The sequence below is a fragment of the Myodes glareolus genome, chromosome 6, assembly GCF_982192425.1.
Source record: "Myodes glareolus chromosome 6, mMyoGla1.1, whole genome shotgun sequence".
Lineage (NCBI taxonomy): Eukaryota > Metazoa > Chordata > Mammalia > Rodentia > Cricetidae > Myodes > Myodes glareolus.
The window spans coordinates 49,550,570-49,566,281 of NC_142031.1; the positions used below are offsets into that span (position 1 = coordinate 49,550,570).

General features: G+C 41.0%; 1 protein-coding gene across 2 annotated transcripts; it reads left to right on the forward strand.

Moving 5' to 3' along the window:
• The first annotated feature begins 5 nt into the window (after window positions 1-5).
• On the forward strand, window positions 6-15,712 carry LOC146894243 (uncharacterized). Of its 2 annotated transcripts, none has more exons than XM_085690797.2 (4): window positions 6-125; window positions 10,816-10,942; window positions 11,156-11,216; window positions 11,943-15,712. In XM_085690797.2, exons 1-4 carry the CDS (start codon window positions 105-107, stop codon window positions 13,267-13,269), a joined length of 1,536 nt encoding a protein of 511 aa, XP_085546923.1. In that variant the 5' UTR covers window positions 6-104; the 3' UTR covers window positions 13,270-15,712. The 2 variants fall into 2 exon arrangements, with proteins under 2 accessions (XP_085546923.1, XP_085546924.1); XM_085690798.2 differs by lacking the exon at window positions 6-125 and adding an exon at window positions 133-300.

Consider the following 15,712-nt stretch of genomic DNA (forward strand, 5'->3'; position numbering starts at 1 on the left):
TTGCTGCCATCTTGGAGCCTGTGTAGCTGCGGGAGGGTCGTGGTTGCTTTGCCTTAGCGGCTATCCCTTCCGCCGATTGCAGTCTCCTAGGAGAGGACACCAGGATGCGTCACAAGCGGAGAATGGTGAGTGTCCCGAGCGCGTCTGGATTCGAGGGTGGCGGGTTTGTGATGCTACGACTACTTTGACCAGGAGACCAGACTCCAATCCTGCCCCTTTCCTGGGAAGCCGCTTCATCCCTGTTCTCCCAGGCGGAGTCCGTACCACCTTGAGCCTCTGCAGAAACTGCAGCGCTGGCAGGTTGGTGATGCTGAATCCAAACTATGCTGGGAATGATCGTGGGTGGTGAGCGCTGTTGCCCGTCTGTCTGCTCCTTGCATTTCTGTTTGCTGTGCTTTAGTTTTTCTCTGTGATCACCTTGTTTTTCTCTTTTTGTACTGCCAGTTGAACCCTAGGCTTTATGCATGTTCGGCACAGGTTCCTTGCTGTGTGGTGGGTTTTCTCTTCTGCTTCTCTTTCCTACCGCTATTTCGATCGCTCCGTTTCCTTTTAATAATACTACAGGTCAAAATTGTTTTTCTTGATTATTTATAAGGCAAAAGGTGAGATTGTGAAAAGCTTTTCTAGCCTTGTTGATTGTGGGAGGAAAAAAAAAGCCTGGGGGAAGGGGAGTTCATGTAACTGTAATTTTGCTTTGCTATGGTGGGCTTCTTCAAACAGAAAGAATTGGGAATGAAAGTTCGCCAATCAGAATTTAATTGGAATACAGGTCTTGGGAGAAAATTAATCTTCAGCTCTTTCCTTTTGCCTATAACTATTTGTTCTCTGTACACAGTAATTTCTGACCGTCTGAAATAGTCAGCCTGAGACAAAGACTCTTTCTGGTGAAAACATTTTTTAGCTTGAGTGTTCAGTACATTGAAAAATACTTTATTACTATTAAGTGTGTGTGATACTTGGTGTTGCCGCCTGGGCCATGGCATGCTTGCAGAGGTCTGAGGTCAATCCTGTGCTGTTGATTTTCCCCTCACTTTTATGTGGCTTCTGGGGGTCAAACTTAAGTCACTCGTCTTATTTTGCTAGTTACTATTATTATTATTTTTATTTGATTTTATGAGTTGAGGCATTTGAGACCTGTTTCCTCCACTTTTTTCCTTCCTTCCTTCCTTCCTTCCTTCCTTCCTTCCTTCCTTCCTTCTTTCCTTGCTTCCTTCTTTCTTTTCTTTTCTTTTTAAAGAGAGACAAGTTATCATGCATCCAACTTGTCTTAGAACTAAGTATATAGCTGAAGGTGACCTTGAACTTATGATATTGCTGCCTCTACCTCTGAAGTGTGATTACAGACTTGAGCAACAAAGCTCAGCTTTATGCAGTGCCGGGGATGGCACTCAGGTTGTCAGCAATGGTTGTCAAACACTGTAACAACTGATCTGCGTCCTCAGCCCCAGTGTGTTGCTTTAAAAAGTTGCATCAAGAAAACTGAGATGCCTAATGACACAATTGTAAATTTTAATATGGAGTGTACATATATGTATAATGTATGCCAATTAAAAGGCATACAGTATTAGTATATGATAACCATTTCTTTTCCAGGAGAAAGGAATACACATACACACATACACACACACACACACACACACACACGCGCGCGCGTGTGTGTATACAACTCATATATACACACACACACGTGTGTGTATACAACTCATATATACATACATATGTATATATGCATATATATGAAAAATGACTGGATAGATAGATAGATAGATAGATAGATAGATAGATGGATAGAGGGAAGAAGGGAAGGAGAGAGGGATAGGAATAGTTGTGAGATTTTTCCAGAAAGGAAGAGTTGAAATATACTGAGGACTGATTTTACAAAAGCAAAACCAAAGTCCAGTGGGAGAACTGAACTAAATACTTCAGCTCTGTATCTGACACCTAGATGCCTTGGATGGGATCATCTCAATTTCAAAAGGCTTAGGTAGCACTTCTCTTCAGGTTGATGCCTGTAGCATCCATAAATCTTTCCTGGACTGGCTGACTCTGTTCTGTGTCTGCAGCTTTCTTTAGTATACATCTCATCACTTTGGCCCCTCTCTCCATCACCCTGAGATCTCCATTACAACTTGGGCTTCGTCTTTGCTGTGCCACGTTTGTGGTGGCTCTCTGGATCCATGGTGCAAGACTCCTCAGTCTTGCATCTTTCATGCCCCCCAGAATTAGTACCAACCAAATGACACTTTCAGTTTCAATTTCATCTTCCCTCCTGGGTTTGAGCCTGGCCCACATGGACCACAATAGGATCAGGGTCCGTGCGGTGACCCTAGGGAAACAGCCAGTGAACCCCCTTCTTAGTTCAGAGGTTTTCTTTCACATCAGTTTGCATCTCTACACGTTGAAACCTTTGTCGTCATATAACTGTTTCTGTTGTTGATCTAGTAGTTATGGGCTTGCCTTTAGTGTGTCCTTCTTAATGTTGGTCATGTCTGGGGACAGGGTTTTTTTTTTTTTTTGCAGGTTCCTGGCCTCTTATTTAAATTATTTAAAAGAAAAATGCTCCCATAGATTTGCAAAAGTAATCAAGTAACTTTATTACAAAACGAGTCTAGTTCACAAACACACAGTGAAGAATGGTAGTGACTAACATGAATGAGAGTACCTAAGGACTCTGATTATTCTTAGGAGTGTTATTTTGTCTGTCTGTCTCTCTGTCTGTCATCCATCCATCCATCCATCCATCCATCCTTCATTTTCTCAAGACAGAGTTTCTCTGTGTAACCACCATGGCTGCCTTGAAACTTGCTTATGTAAGACCCTGCTGGCCTCAAACTCATGGTAATTATCTGACTCTGTCTCCTGAGAGCTGGGATAAAAGGTGTACTCCTTTTATATAGAAATATATAAGGATATCCCTCCTTTTATATAGAGATCAAGAAAAGGGAGAGTTTGGTTCCTACGGAGCATAGCATGCATGGGTGGTTCTGTTTTGATGATAGACTTGCATTGTGTAAGCTCATTTTGCATGTCTTCTCTTACACTGTATCTTCTAATCATATATATGCCCAGTTATCCGTAGGCATAAATGGCGGTTCTCCTAAAGGTTCACTTGAAAGATATGGGTTGCATTATTGCACATGCACTGAAAACTAATTCAGGCTGCGTTAGTCCATAGGTCTTAGATGTGTCCAAGACATATTTAAATAGAAACAGGGTTTTGCTCATGGGTTTCTGAGGGAAGTAACTAATTCCCATTGTTCGAAGCATGTGTATGTACAGCTTAATGGATGTTGGGGGGGGTGTGGTCTAAGGTTGCTAGCTGCATTGTTTGAATAGTATACTGGTTAGGTTTTATTTTTTGTTTTTCTTTAGTCAGCTTGACAGAAGTTAGGGGCTTCTGGGAAACGGGAACTTTCTTAACTGAAGGAATGCTGGCAGGCAAGTCTCATTATGTTGAAGAATGATTGATGTAAGAGGGCCCAGCTGACTGTGGGCGGGGCCACCTCTGCACAGGTCTCCTGGGTTTTATAACAGAGCAGACCGAGCAAGCCTCAAGAAGCCAGCCAGTAAGCAGTATTTTTTTTTTCCCATGGGCTATGCTTCAGTTCCTACCTCCAGTTACCTGCCCTACTTTGAGTTCCTGTCTTGGCTTCCATGATCAGAACACACAAGTAAATCCTTTCCTTCCCTAGTTGTTCTTTCCGGTTGTGTTCTTTATCACAACAATAGAAAACAAACAGGTTAGATAAGGATGTGTGCACAGCCCAGACCAGGTTAGATAAGGATGTGTGCACAGCCCAGACCAGGTTAGATAGGGATGTGTACACAGCCCAGACCAGGTTAGATAGGGATGTGTGCACAGCCCAAACCAAGGAGAGCCCCAGGGTGTTAAGCTATTACCTACATGCATGTGGCTCAACTTCTCAAAGACATTTCTCCCTGGAGTAGAGAAGACAGAAAGTTGGTCATCTTGGACTATCATGCTGAGTAGTGTGTAGAGCTGAGTTGGGCAGACGTCAACTGTGAAAAAGTGATCTCTTATTTTGTATCTAAAGCTACTACACTTGCTTGGAGAGTGCCAAGAACCTTCTCTTCTTGTTGATCCTGGTTCAAGTAGCTGTTTCCCCTGCTCCTGATCACATGAGTGGCCTTGGGGTATCTGATGTCATTGTTGAAAATGAGGATCAGCCAGCTCTCTGAAGCTGTGACAGTGTGTCTCAGAAATTGATGGAAAACTGAGATGAGACTCTATGAGTTTATGTCCTGAAATGTTACAGTGCAGGAGGTAGTTTGAAGTGCCTGGTAGAATCCTTTCCCTCCCGGTTGCTAGCAATTGTTGTTACCATGAGTTTTCCCAATTGAAGAAATCCCTTTGCTTTTCTCAGTAGTTCACTGTGAAAATACTGTGTAACCAATTCTAAATTCCTAATTGTCATGTGTTATGAAAGTCACTAAGGTTTCCTCCTCTTTTCCTCCCCACTCTGAGACAGGGTTTCACTTTGTAGCTCTGGCTGTCCTGGAACTCACTGTGTAGATCAGGCTGGCCTTGAACTTACTTATCTGTGCTCCTATGCCTCCCAGGTTTTAGGATTAAAGAAGTGTGTTACCACGTTTGTGTTTTTATATTTGGTGTGTGTGTGTAGAATATCCAGTCTTTCTTTTTTTTTCATTTTTCTTTTTGTCGTCGTCGTTGTTTTGTTTTGTTTTTGAGACACTATTTAGCTCTGGATGTCCTGGAACTCACTACATAGATCAGGCTGGCCCAAACTCACAGAGATCCACCTGCCTCTGCCTCCTGAGTGCTGGGATTAAAGGCGTGTGCTACTACACCCGGCTCCCCACTAACTTTTCTGAGGAGATCATGGATCGTTTCTGAAAGATGTACATCTTAGATTCTGGAGAACTCATGAGAGTGTCTCAGGAAACCAAGAACTTTACTCAGTTTTTATAATTAGTGCCACTGGGCCATTTAATCATCAGTCTAAATGATTGAAGGTCATAGACACAAAGTATTGTGTAATTGGCCAAATTTTACAAATAGATTCAAATATTTGTGATACAGCAGAAATGTAGGAACATTTCTTTGTAACAGAATTCTTCCTGTCGTTCTGGCAGTGGTTAACCAGCAAGTGAGACTTTATCTGAGTGGAAAAGCATAAGTCATATAAACTGGGCATTTGAATAAAAATTGATCACAAAATCTTGCCTCATTCAGTAAAAAGATATAACATAAAATCCTTGTTCTTTGAGCCCATTTTTGTAGGAAATTGTTACTAAGTACAGACAAGTATTTAAGAAAACCTTATTGTTGTAACTGAATCAGGTGTCGGTTTACCTAGGATTACTGTGAGCATCAGATACTGTCTGATGACATTTATAGCTTTGGGGTGATGAAACATGAGGGCCGGATGGTAAGCCCTTTCCTTGGAGACAGACCACTCAGGAATGTATCATTCACAGTATCAAGGTCAAGTTTGGAGTTCCCTTCTTTTTGGGCATTCCCTGATTCTTTGGTAAATTGAGGTGTCTTGGTAGATGACCACGATGTCTTAAACATAGGGAATCTCACACCATTTCCCTTGTCTTCTACAGAAAAGATCTAGGTGAAGAATAGTATTGTGGTTGAGGCTGCCATTTTGGGATCATCTCTCTGTGGGCCCCAGTTTGTCCTGGATCTAGGCAATATTACAATGAAATATGACACCTTTTATCTGGGTCACACTTCTGCCAGTGATTACCAGTATACCTGAGACTTTGAGACTATAGACAAGGAGTTTCCCATGGCAACCTGTAACAGGAAGGAGGAAACAGAGAATCCTCAACAAGTTCCACCAAAAGAGGGAAGATCAGAATGTAGATTCTGGGACATCCCCGTGTAGAATCTCTGCTTTGGATGCTGAGCATCTTCAGGTGTTGTGTCTGTAAGAGATGTCATACCTCTTTTATGTTATTTTCCTATGTCTTTGTGAGTTCCTCCATAATCTTCCCTTTTGTGACTGTAGTTCTCCTCATGCAGACAATGGCTTTTGGAGCACATGGTTCTACAACAGACATTTTGTGAAAGGAAGTGTCTCATGTACTGGGTTACTGCCTGATTTAGAGTTGATGGAAAGGTTGTAGCCATGGTTAGGAGTATAGGTTTATAAGTCATTATAAACATAGGGTTGGGGCTAGAGAGAGAAGACTCATTGGTTAAGATGGCTCAGTGGTTAAGAGGTCATCCTGGAGAGGATTCCTACCACCTACAATTGTCTGTAACCCCAGATCCCACAGGATCAGATGACCTCTCTGGTCTCTGGATACTGCATTCATGTGCACATATTCACACATAGGCACAGACATAAACACACAATTAAAAGTAAAACCTTAAAAAAAAATAGGGTCCTAACCGGCCGTCTATCTATCTAGTAATTCAGTGAAATGCTGTCCTCCAAGAAAGCTTGTTTCATCAGGCGTGGTGGTGCACACCTTTAATTTAATCCCAGCACTTGGGAGGCAGGGGCAGGCGGATCTGTGTGAGTTTGAGGTCAGCCTGGTCTACAGAGTAAATTCCAGGACAGCCAAAGAGACACAAAGAAATCCTGGAATGCTTGTTTCCTCAGGGTTTCAATAAGAAACCAGAGATTGAAAGTCCAAAAATTGTTTATGTTTTACTGATTGACTGGTAAAGTTATGCGGTCTTATGATACAGAAGAGACGTCTGAACCCCTGTCTAGTGGCAGATGGCCTAATGGCTCTTGATTCTTAGACCCTGCACACAGACCTTTTAAAGGTAAAAGAGGTAGCTAAGGGAAGGTAGTCAGGGGCTTGTTTCCTGGAGGTTGGAGCTTAGGAGAACAGTTTTGCCTTGTGTCTTAGTTAGGGTTTCTAGTGCTGTGATGAAACATCACGGTCAGAACTAACTCGGGGAGTAAAGGGTTAATTTGGCATACATATCCTGAATCACAGTCTATTGAAGACCAGGGTGGGAACTCAAACTTAGTGAGAACCTAGAGGCAGAAGCTGATGCACAGGCCGTGAAGGAGTACTGCTTGCTGGCTTGCTCTCATGGTTTGTTTCCTCATAGCACACAGGGCCACCAGCCCAGGAATGACACCACCCTTTCTTGTGGAGACAACTTCTCAATCAAAGGTCCCTCCTCTCATACCTTGGGGGAGTGGTAGCCTGGTGTCTTCCAATCTCAAGGCCATTTTTTCTCTTCTTTACCGCCCAAAGATTTGATTTGATCTGTTCTATAATCCTTTGCAATTGTTAGAAGTAATCTGCCCATGAAGATTTTTGATGTGTGTGTGTGTGTGTAAATGTGTGTGTGTGTTTGTGAGACCTGATTGTCTTCAACTTGAGCATCAGAATTATTCAAGCCGTGGCATGTTAGACACATGTGAGAATAGAAAAAGAGAAAATGAAAAAAAAAATCACTGGGGAAAAACTATTAAAATAAAAGTAACAGCAGAATTTGGCTCTGATCCAAGCAGCAGTAGCACTATTAGGAGGCGGGATGATTTATTGTGTTAGAAGGTTTCTCAGTTAAGGCATTAAATTCACTTGGCATGCTCGGAGTCTCATCTGTCCTTGGATAAAGAGGCAGCTGTTCCCCTTTCCTCCTCATTTCGCGTCCTTTCTTTCCCTCTGAGTCATCTGCTTTGCTCTTTGAGGCCACAGCACAAGAGTACAAATGTTCTTAATGTTTAATTTCAGAAATAGATACTTTATCAGCTAGACAGATGTGAAACTAGGAAAAAGCAAGGCTAGAGAGAGTTTTTTTATTTTTGTTTTTGTTTTTGACACAGGGTCTCACTATGTAACTTTGTCTGTCCCAGAACTCACTATATACTGTGTGGAACAGGCTGACTGCCACCTCTCAGAAATGGCCTGCCTCTGCCTGCCCAGTGCTAGAATTAAGGCCTGTACCACCACACCCAGTCTGAGAAAAACTCTTAAAATTCAATCAGTTGTAAGAATAGGTCCTGCTCCAAAGAACAGAAATGATTTCACCGAATTCAGAAGACCCATGTTTTAATTTTGGGGTAGCAAAATGTAGCAGAATCACTTCAGGTGAACAAATACATAATCAAAGGAGAAAAATGGAAAGAAGAGAGAGAAAAAACCGTTTTCTGCACATACCAAGTGACTGTGGATTTAGGTTCTGCGGCTACACAGAGCAGAAACTATCCTATGGGAAGGAACAGTAGTGTTTCTTTCTTCATGTTCGGACAGAGACGGCTGTTGCTCATCTTTATTCCCTCTTCCTGTCCTCCCCATGCCAGGTGAAACAACGACAGAGAACATCTGTCCTCAGCCACTGTGTTCTTTAGGACAGAGAGGCCTTAACTTGGTGACTTTTTGTCTTTTTGGTCTGGAACTTAGCCTTTGAAGGCTGAGCCACCAACCTCTTCAGCCCTTGAAGAATCTTTTTGACCAAATTGATTGCTTTGTTCCATCATTGCAGCCATAAACATCTATATAAAAAATTGTTAGAAAGTAGTGGATAAGTTTTAGTAGTGAGAGAGGAGAATTTTGTTTTCCTTTCCGATCAGATTTGCCAAATGTGTTACTGGAAGATGGGATCTGAACCTGGTATTTCCAAGTTCTATTTTGTTTTATTTTAGTTCATTTTTATGGGTCTACCTGCCTCAGTCTATGTATGTTTACATAGTCTATGTATGTTACATCCATGAAGAAGCCAGCAGACGTCAGAAGAGGATTTTGGATCCCTTAGAAATGGAGTTATAGGTGTTTGTGGGTTGCCATGTGGGTGCTGAGAATCGGACCTGGAACACTGGAAAAACAAACAGAACCCTTAACTGCTGAACCATGTCTCCAACCCCCATTACCAGCTCTTTGCCTGTGTTTAAACTAGTGGTTCTTAACCTTTCTAATGCTATGACTTGATGTGGGATTGCCCTCTATATGCTGTGATTACCATTGATTAATAAAGAAACTGCTTAGGACCTATAGCAAGGCAGAACTTAGGTAGGCTGGTAAAACTAAACTGAATGCTGGGACAAAGAGGACGGAGTCAAAGAGAAGCCATGTAGCCCCATTGGAGACAGATGCTGGGAACTTTACTCTATAAGCCACAACCATGTGGCAACACACAGATTACTAAAAATGGATTAAATTAAGATATAAGTGTTAGCTAATAAGAAGCTAGAGCTAATGGGCCAAGCAGTGATTTAATTAATACAGTTTCTGTGTGGTTATTTCAGGGTTGAGCAGCTGAAAACCAACAAGCGGCTTCTTTCCAACAGTGACCCTTTAATACAGTTCCTCATGTTGTAGTGATGCCCAACCATAAAATTTTTTGTTGCAACTTCATAACTGTAATTTTCCTAATTATGAATTGTAATGTAAATATCTGTGTTTTCCAGTGGTTTTAGGTGACCCCTGTGAAAGGGTTGCTCAACCCCAAAATGGTCATGGCCTACAGGTTGAGAACCACTGGTTTAGACTATTGAAATAATGATCCTCACAGATTTGTGCATATAGCCAGGTCTAGTAAAGCGATAGTGCAGATCAAAAATAAACTCTGAAGAATGATAGTAGGCCACATCAGTGAGAATACTCAAAGTGTGTATCATGTACAGATGGTTATTTTAATAGGCTTCTATTTTGTAAGCTTTTGCGCACTGTGATTGTTCCTTCCCCTAATATACCTAATTTTAATCCTATGCAGGCCCCATTATGATAAGCATAAAATAATAAATAGAGAAATCTCCCAAAAGATTCATTTTGTGAACATTATTTGCTTTTTTGTGCATGCACCCAAAATTAGTTCAGGGTAGTTCCCATAGGCTCTGCCCATGGTTCCTGAAGCATTGCACAATCTATTTGACTAGAAACATGGTAATAAGGGGGAGTGTTTTCATTGTATAAAGCAGTTATACATGTATCCTCCAGGTGAATGTAGGGGTTCTAGGTTGCTAACTGGTTGATAGGTCCATTGTTTCCAGAGGGGTGATAGCATAGCCCAAGTCAGTGCAGTCCCATTTTGCTTATACAGTTACTGTGTTAATAGTATGCCTCCCTGTTGTCCCACTGTTGACAGAGATTTCTGTTTTGCCTGGTCCCACAGCCATTCAGTTCCAAAGAAAAACACAGAGGTCTACATTAATTATAAACTGATTGGCCTATTAGCTCAGGCTTCTTATTAACTCTTATAACTTTTATTAGCCCATAATTCTTGCATGTGTTAGCCACGTGGCTTGATACCTTTATCAGTGAGGCATTCTCATCTTGCTTCCTCTGCATCTGGATGACGAGTGCAGACTGACTCTTTCCTCTTCCCAGAATTCTCCTGTTTTCTTTACCTCCTACCTGGTCACCCCACCTATACTTCCTGCCTGGCTACTGGCCAATCTGCGTTTTATTAAAATACATGTCACAAGTCTTTACAAAGTATGAAACTATTGTCCCACAGCAGTCCCACTGCTCAGTGCTAACCTCCACGGCTGCTTTGTTATCTGTACCCTCCTTGTCCAAAATTTTAAGCTCGTTGGCACTTATTTTGTATGTCAAATTATTTCATTTTCTTTAAATTCAACTTCTTTCCGGTCATCAGGCTCTGGACAGAATGAAGCCAAATTTTGGTTAAAACCCAAATAGCCTCTGCCCTGGTTTTCCCTTGAAACCTCATGAGCCAGGCCTTGACAGTTCCCATTTCTTTGAGCATTCTCATGCCTTAAGCTTCTGTCAGAACAGCCGGTTAATCTCTGCTTTCAGCACACTTGCAGTATCCCTCAACATCTTTCATGACTCTAGGTCCTGTCAAGTTGGTGGTTAATTTTTGACATTTCTTCATGTGGATTCTTTCAGGAGCCAGTGACCTTTGAGGATGTGGCTGTGAACTTCACTCTAGGAGAGTGGGCTTTGTTGGATTCTAGTCAAAAGAAGCTATACAGAGATGTGATGACAGAAACCTTTATGAATCTGATCTCCATAGGTAAAAAAAATATGATTTCTTTATTCATTTAATTAGAGAATAGCTGTTTCTTCTTGCTCACCTGTTTGGACACTTGAATTGAAATATTGGAAGGGAACTTCATGGAAAATGTAGCATTCCAGGTCATAATGCACATAACAAAATGTAGACTTGAATAAGTTTTTGTATGATATTGAATTCAGTCATAATAATTTCTTTGGGTTTGCTTTTTAGGTAAAACAAAGGGAAAAGAAAATATTGAAGACAACTACCAAAATCTCAGGAAAAATGTGAGGTAATATACACTCAAAGAGAGAGGAATTTGTATCAAATAAAGTATTTGCAAGTGATAGGAAATCTGAAAAACAAGCAAATGATCCGGTACATCTTGGTGCAATTGATTTGATCTCAAATTTTCTCTACAAGTGCACTGAGTTGGAACATTCAGAATTAGAAGATTCTGACTCTTTAGTGTATGAGTATTGCCAAAATGTGCAACATTAACCTATGTAAGGCTTGTTTTTGTGTCCAAAATTGTCCTTCCTAAAGAAATGATTTGTGTATTTTATCAAGTACCTTTCAGCTTTGGGGATAAGGAATGTGAAGTAAAATGAGTTTCAGGTTTAGATTGAAACCTATTACCAATAAATCACAAAAAAGATGTTCAGCTCTTCCAAAATCTGTAATGTATGATGCACATTATTTCTGGTTTAAAATATTTAACTTTGTTAGCTGTGGTATACACAGTATTTATGGGGGAAAAGCGGTAGTGTTTAAGACCTTTTTATGTGTGTATGCTGTCTTCAGGACCACGACTCAGGGTTCAGTCCCTTTATATTTACAAATTCTTAGAGAAGCAGAATCAGCAGTGTCATTCCCTTTCTCCCAGGGTCTTTGTATATGGCCCAGATGAACTTTACACTTGCTGTCCTCCTGCTGCCTGCAGAATACTGTAACAGTGGCTCAGTGTCCAGTCTCCAGCACTTCTCGAGTGTAGTTACGCTTTTCTCCTTTTTTGCAGGACTCAGGTGGTTGAGAGAAACTGTGACTATGGTGATGACAGTCTGTGTGGAGAAACCCAGCAACAGATTCCAGAGCCTATTGTTCAGAGAGACACGCCTCCCGCCATGACGATATTTGAAAACAGTGTGCTTGCAAGAGACATTATTGTTCATTCACCCTCACGTGTGCACCTCAGATGCGAAATTACAGAGAAACCATATGGGTCTCGGGAACAAGTGGAGAAAGCTTTTACACATGAGAAATGTTGGAAAGATTTAACTTATTCTGAGTTCTTTCAGGCAAATCAAAGTCCTCCTAGAGAGACAGCCGATCAAAATAAGCAATCTAATGAAGTCTGTAGGAGTCTCAATTTTGATCCGCGTTGTGAGAGAATTCACACTGGAGATAAACTCCATGAATGGAAGCAAGTGGAGAGAGCCTTCTGGAGGTACAGTTATGGTCAAATATATGAAAGAATCACCATTGGAGAGAAACCATTTGTGTGTGCGCAGTATGACGAAACCTTGGTTAATTCCAGTCACCTTATTAAACATGAACTAATTCACCCCGAAGAGAAATGTTATACATGTAAGCAGTGTGGGAAAGCATTCAGATATTCCTCATCCCTCCAGAACCATGAAAGGATTCACAGTGGGGAGAGGCCATATGTATGCAAGCAGTGTGGAAAAGCATTCATTCGTTCCTATGACCTTCTCATCCATGAAAGAATTCACAGTGGAGAAAAACCTTACACTTGTGAGCATTGTGGAAAAGCTTTTACCCATTACAGTGGCTGGTACAGTCATGAAAGGATTCACACCAGAGAGAAACCCTATGTTTGCACACAGTGTGGTAAAGCATTTTCATGTTCTACATCTTTTCGGAGGCATGAAAGAATTCACACCGGTGAGAAACCTTATATATGTAAGCACTGTGGAAAAGCCTTCACCCATTCCAGTGCCCGTTACATTCATGAGAGAATTCACACTGGAGAGAAACCCTATGTTTGCAAGCATTGTGGGAAAGCATTTCTTCGTGGGAGCCATCTTCACAACCATGAGCGAATTCACACTGGAGAGAAGCCCTATGTTTGCAAGCATTGTGGGAAAGCCTTCATCCAGCGTGACGCTTGTTATAATCATGAAAGAATTCATACTGGGGAGAAACCATATGTATGTAAGGAATGTGGGAAAGCGTTCAGGATTTCCACATCCCTTCGTGATCATGAAAGAATTCATACTGGAGAAAAACCTTATGTATGTAATTATTGTGGGAAAGCATTTAGGGTTTCCACATGCCTTCACAAACATGAAAGAGCTCACATGGAAAAGAAACCCAGTGGGTAGAGCCTAAATCCGTGTACATCATGTGGAATTGTCTTTGATCAACTTGCTGTTGTTGTGGGGTATGAAAAAAATAGTGTGGAGGGCCAGTGAGAAGGCTGAGGGTAAAAGCGCTCGCCATCAAGCCTGATAGAGTTGGATCCTCAGAACCCATGTGAGGAGAGAGAACTGAGTCCCCAAGGTTTTCCTCTGACGTGCACACATGTGCCATCATTTGCATGCACAATCTCCCACACATATATAAATAAATGGGATATTTTAAAATACTTTTTTTAAAATTTTGGTTTTTTCAAGACAGGGTTGGTTTCTCTGTGAAGCCCTGTCTGTCCTGGAACTTGCTCTGTAGAACTCAGAGATCCACCTGCCTCTGCCTCCTGAGTACTGGGATTAAAGTCATGCACCACCACAACCTGGCTTTAAAATACATTTTCACAGTATTTTCTTATTTTTTGATCTTTTTGAGATGGGATTTCTCAGTGTAACAGTCTTGCCTGTCTTGGAACTCTCTTTGTAGACCAAACTGGCCTCAGACTCACAGAGATCCTCCTGCTTTTGCCTCCCAAGTACTGGGATTAAAACCATGTGCCACCACGTGACTTTTATTCTTAATTATGTGTAAGTGTGTGGGTTTGTGCATGTGAGGGCTGGTGCACATAGAGGCCAGAGGTGTCAGATTCCCCTGAAGCTGGGGCAACAGGTGGTTGTGAGCTTCCCAGTGTGCGTGCTGGAAATCCAGCTTGGGTCCTCTAGAGGAGCAGCATCTATACTCTGAGCTACTGAGCCGTCTTTTCGGCCCTGTAAGTGTAATAATTAAAAGAAAAAAGCTGGAAAGAGCTGTAATAGGAGACTGAAAATGTACAAATTTAGACACATCTGGAATGTGACCTGTTTCATCAAATGTGCGAAGCCACATATTTCCTTGAAAATTTCATTTTATATAAACTACAGTTTATGACGATCACATTTTTGTAGGTGTACGTGCATGAGTGAACACATGCAGAGTGCACATGTGTCAGTGTACAGCTTCAGGTGTCTGTCCTGTTCTGTCCACTATGTAGGTCCTGGGGAGGAACTCAGGTTGTCCGAGTTCAAAGCAAGTACCTTAACCCGTGAACAGTCTTGCTGGCCCTGGTGCATCTCTTTTACTCACTAGGGAAGTAGAGGCGAGAGAATTCCAACATCGAATACAGTGAATTTGAACACTGTTCCTGGAAGTTAGGAACCCCTTCCACCGAATGAAAAAATTCAGCATTAAAAATATAAGCTGTGTGTTGTCTCAAATAAGGTGAAAGGAAATTTTCTTCTGTATGTTGTAAAAGTAAGGAACACTCTGAAGAAATGTTTTCTTTTGAAAGTGTGATTTTGTGGAATTTGTGGAAAATGTTTTTGCCTGTCGTCTCTTCTGCTTGGAGAAACCAAGGCTATCAGAAAACTGTGTTGAGCAAGAATAGCAACAGTATGGCCTATATGTATTGATGTCTTTTAGTTTGATAAATCAAGTTTTGTATTGAAATAAGGTCTCATTTTGTAGACCAGGCTGCCTCTGCCTCACTGAGATTGCCTCTGTCTCCCAAGAGATGGTATTAAAGGTCTGTGCCACCAAGTCATGATCAGTTTGATTTTAATGGGCATTAAAAAAAAAGTTAAACAAGGTAATATCCTTTTCCATTTCAATCTGAAGCTGTGTTTGATTCATTAAATTCAAGTACATTTGTAAGAGTCCAGTGAATTTAATTTATATGTAGTTTTTTTAATGTTCATTTGAAATTGAAAATAGGCTACTTGTAAATTGTATTTCCTATTATCCTTGTGTGACAAATTATGTTTTTCTTATTATTCTTCATTGGCAATTTCCTAACATTTATATGAACACTTGGATTTTCTAATAGTAAAGTTTCTTACATAGATTTTTGTAATTTTTACTTTAAAATATATCTTTTCAATTAAGATGTGTTGGAAAATTGGCTTAGTGGGTAAAGTCATTTCCCATAAAGCCTGAGGATCTGGGTTTGATTCCTAGAACCCACATGACACCATGTGATACTCGTTTATTTGGAGAAATTCTCATTGCAGTTCAGAACTTACACCACATTTGAACAGGGCAATCAGGAATTTGTAGAAAGGCCCAATAAATATAAGGAGTGTGGGAACATTTTCCCTAATGTTCTTCAGACTTTTGCTTTTATTAAAATATAATTATACGGGAAATAGCAAAAGATAAGATCTCCTGAGTAAATTGGGAGCATGGGGACCTTGGGAGAGAGTTGAAGGGGAGAGGAGAGGCAGACAGGGGAGCAGAGAAAAATGTAGAGCTCAATATATATATACACATACATATACATCACTATCCCTTCAATTTCCTCCCCACTCCCACCCAAATTCTCTCCATATTATTTCAGTATTGCTTTAGTACATACAAATGAATAAATGAATACAGTCTGCTGAG

What these genes read in the sequence shown, in the direction of transcription:
- LOC146894243 (XM_085690797.2), top strand. Translation starts at nt 105, where the DNA reads ATGCGTCACAAGCGGAGAATG. An exon ending in TGCGTCACAAGCGGAGAATG is followed by an intron (nt 126 to 10,815) that starts GTGAGTGTCCCG and finishes GGATTCTTTCAG; the next exon opens with GAGCCAGTGACCTTTGAGGA. An exon ending in AATCTCAGGAAAAATGTGAG is followed by an intron (nt 11,217 to 11,942) that starts GTAATATACACT and finishes CCTTTTTTGCAG; the next exon opens with GACTCAGGTGGTTGAGAGAA.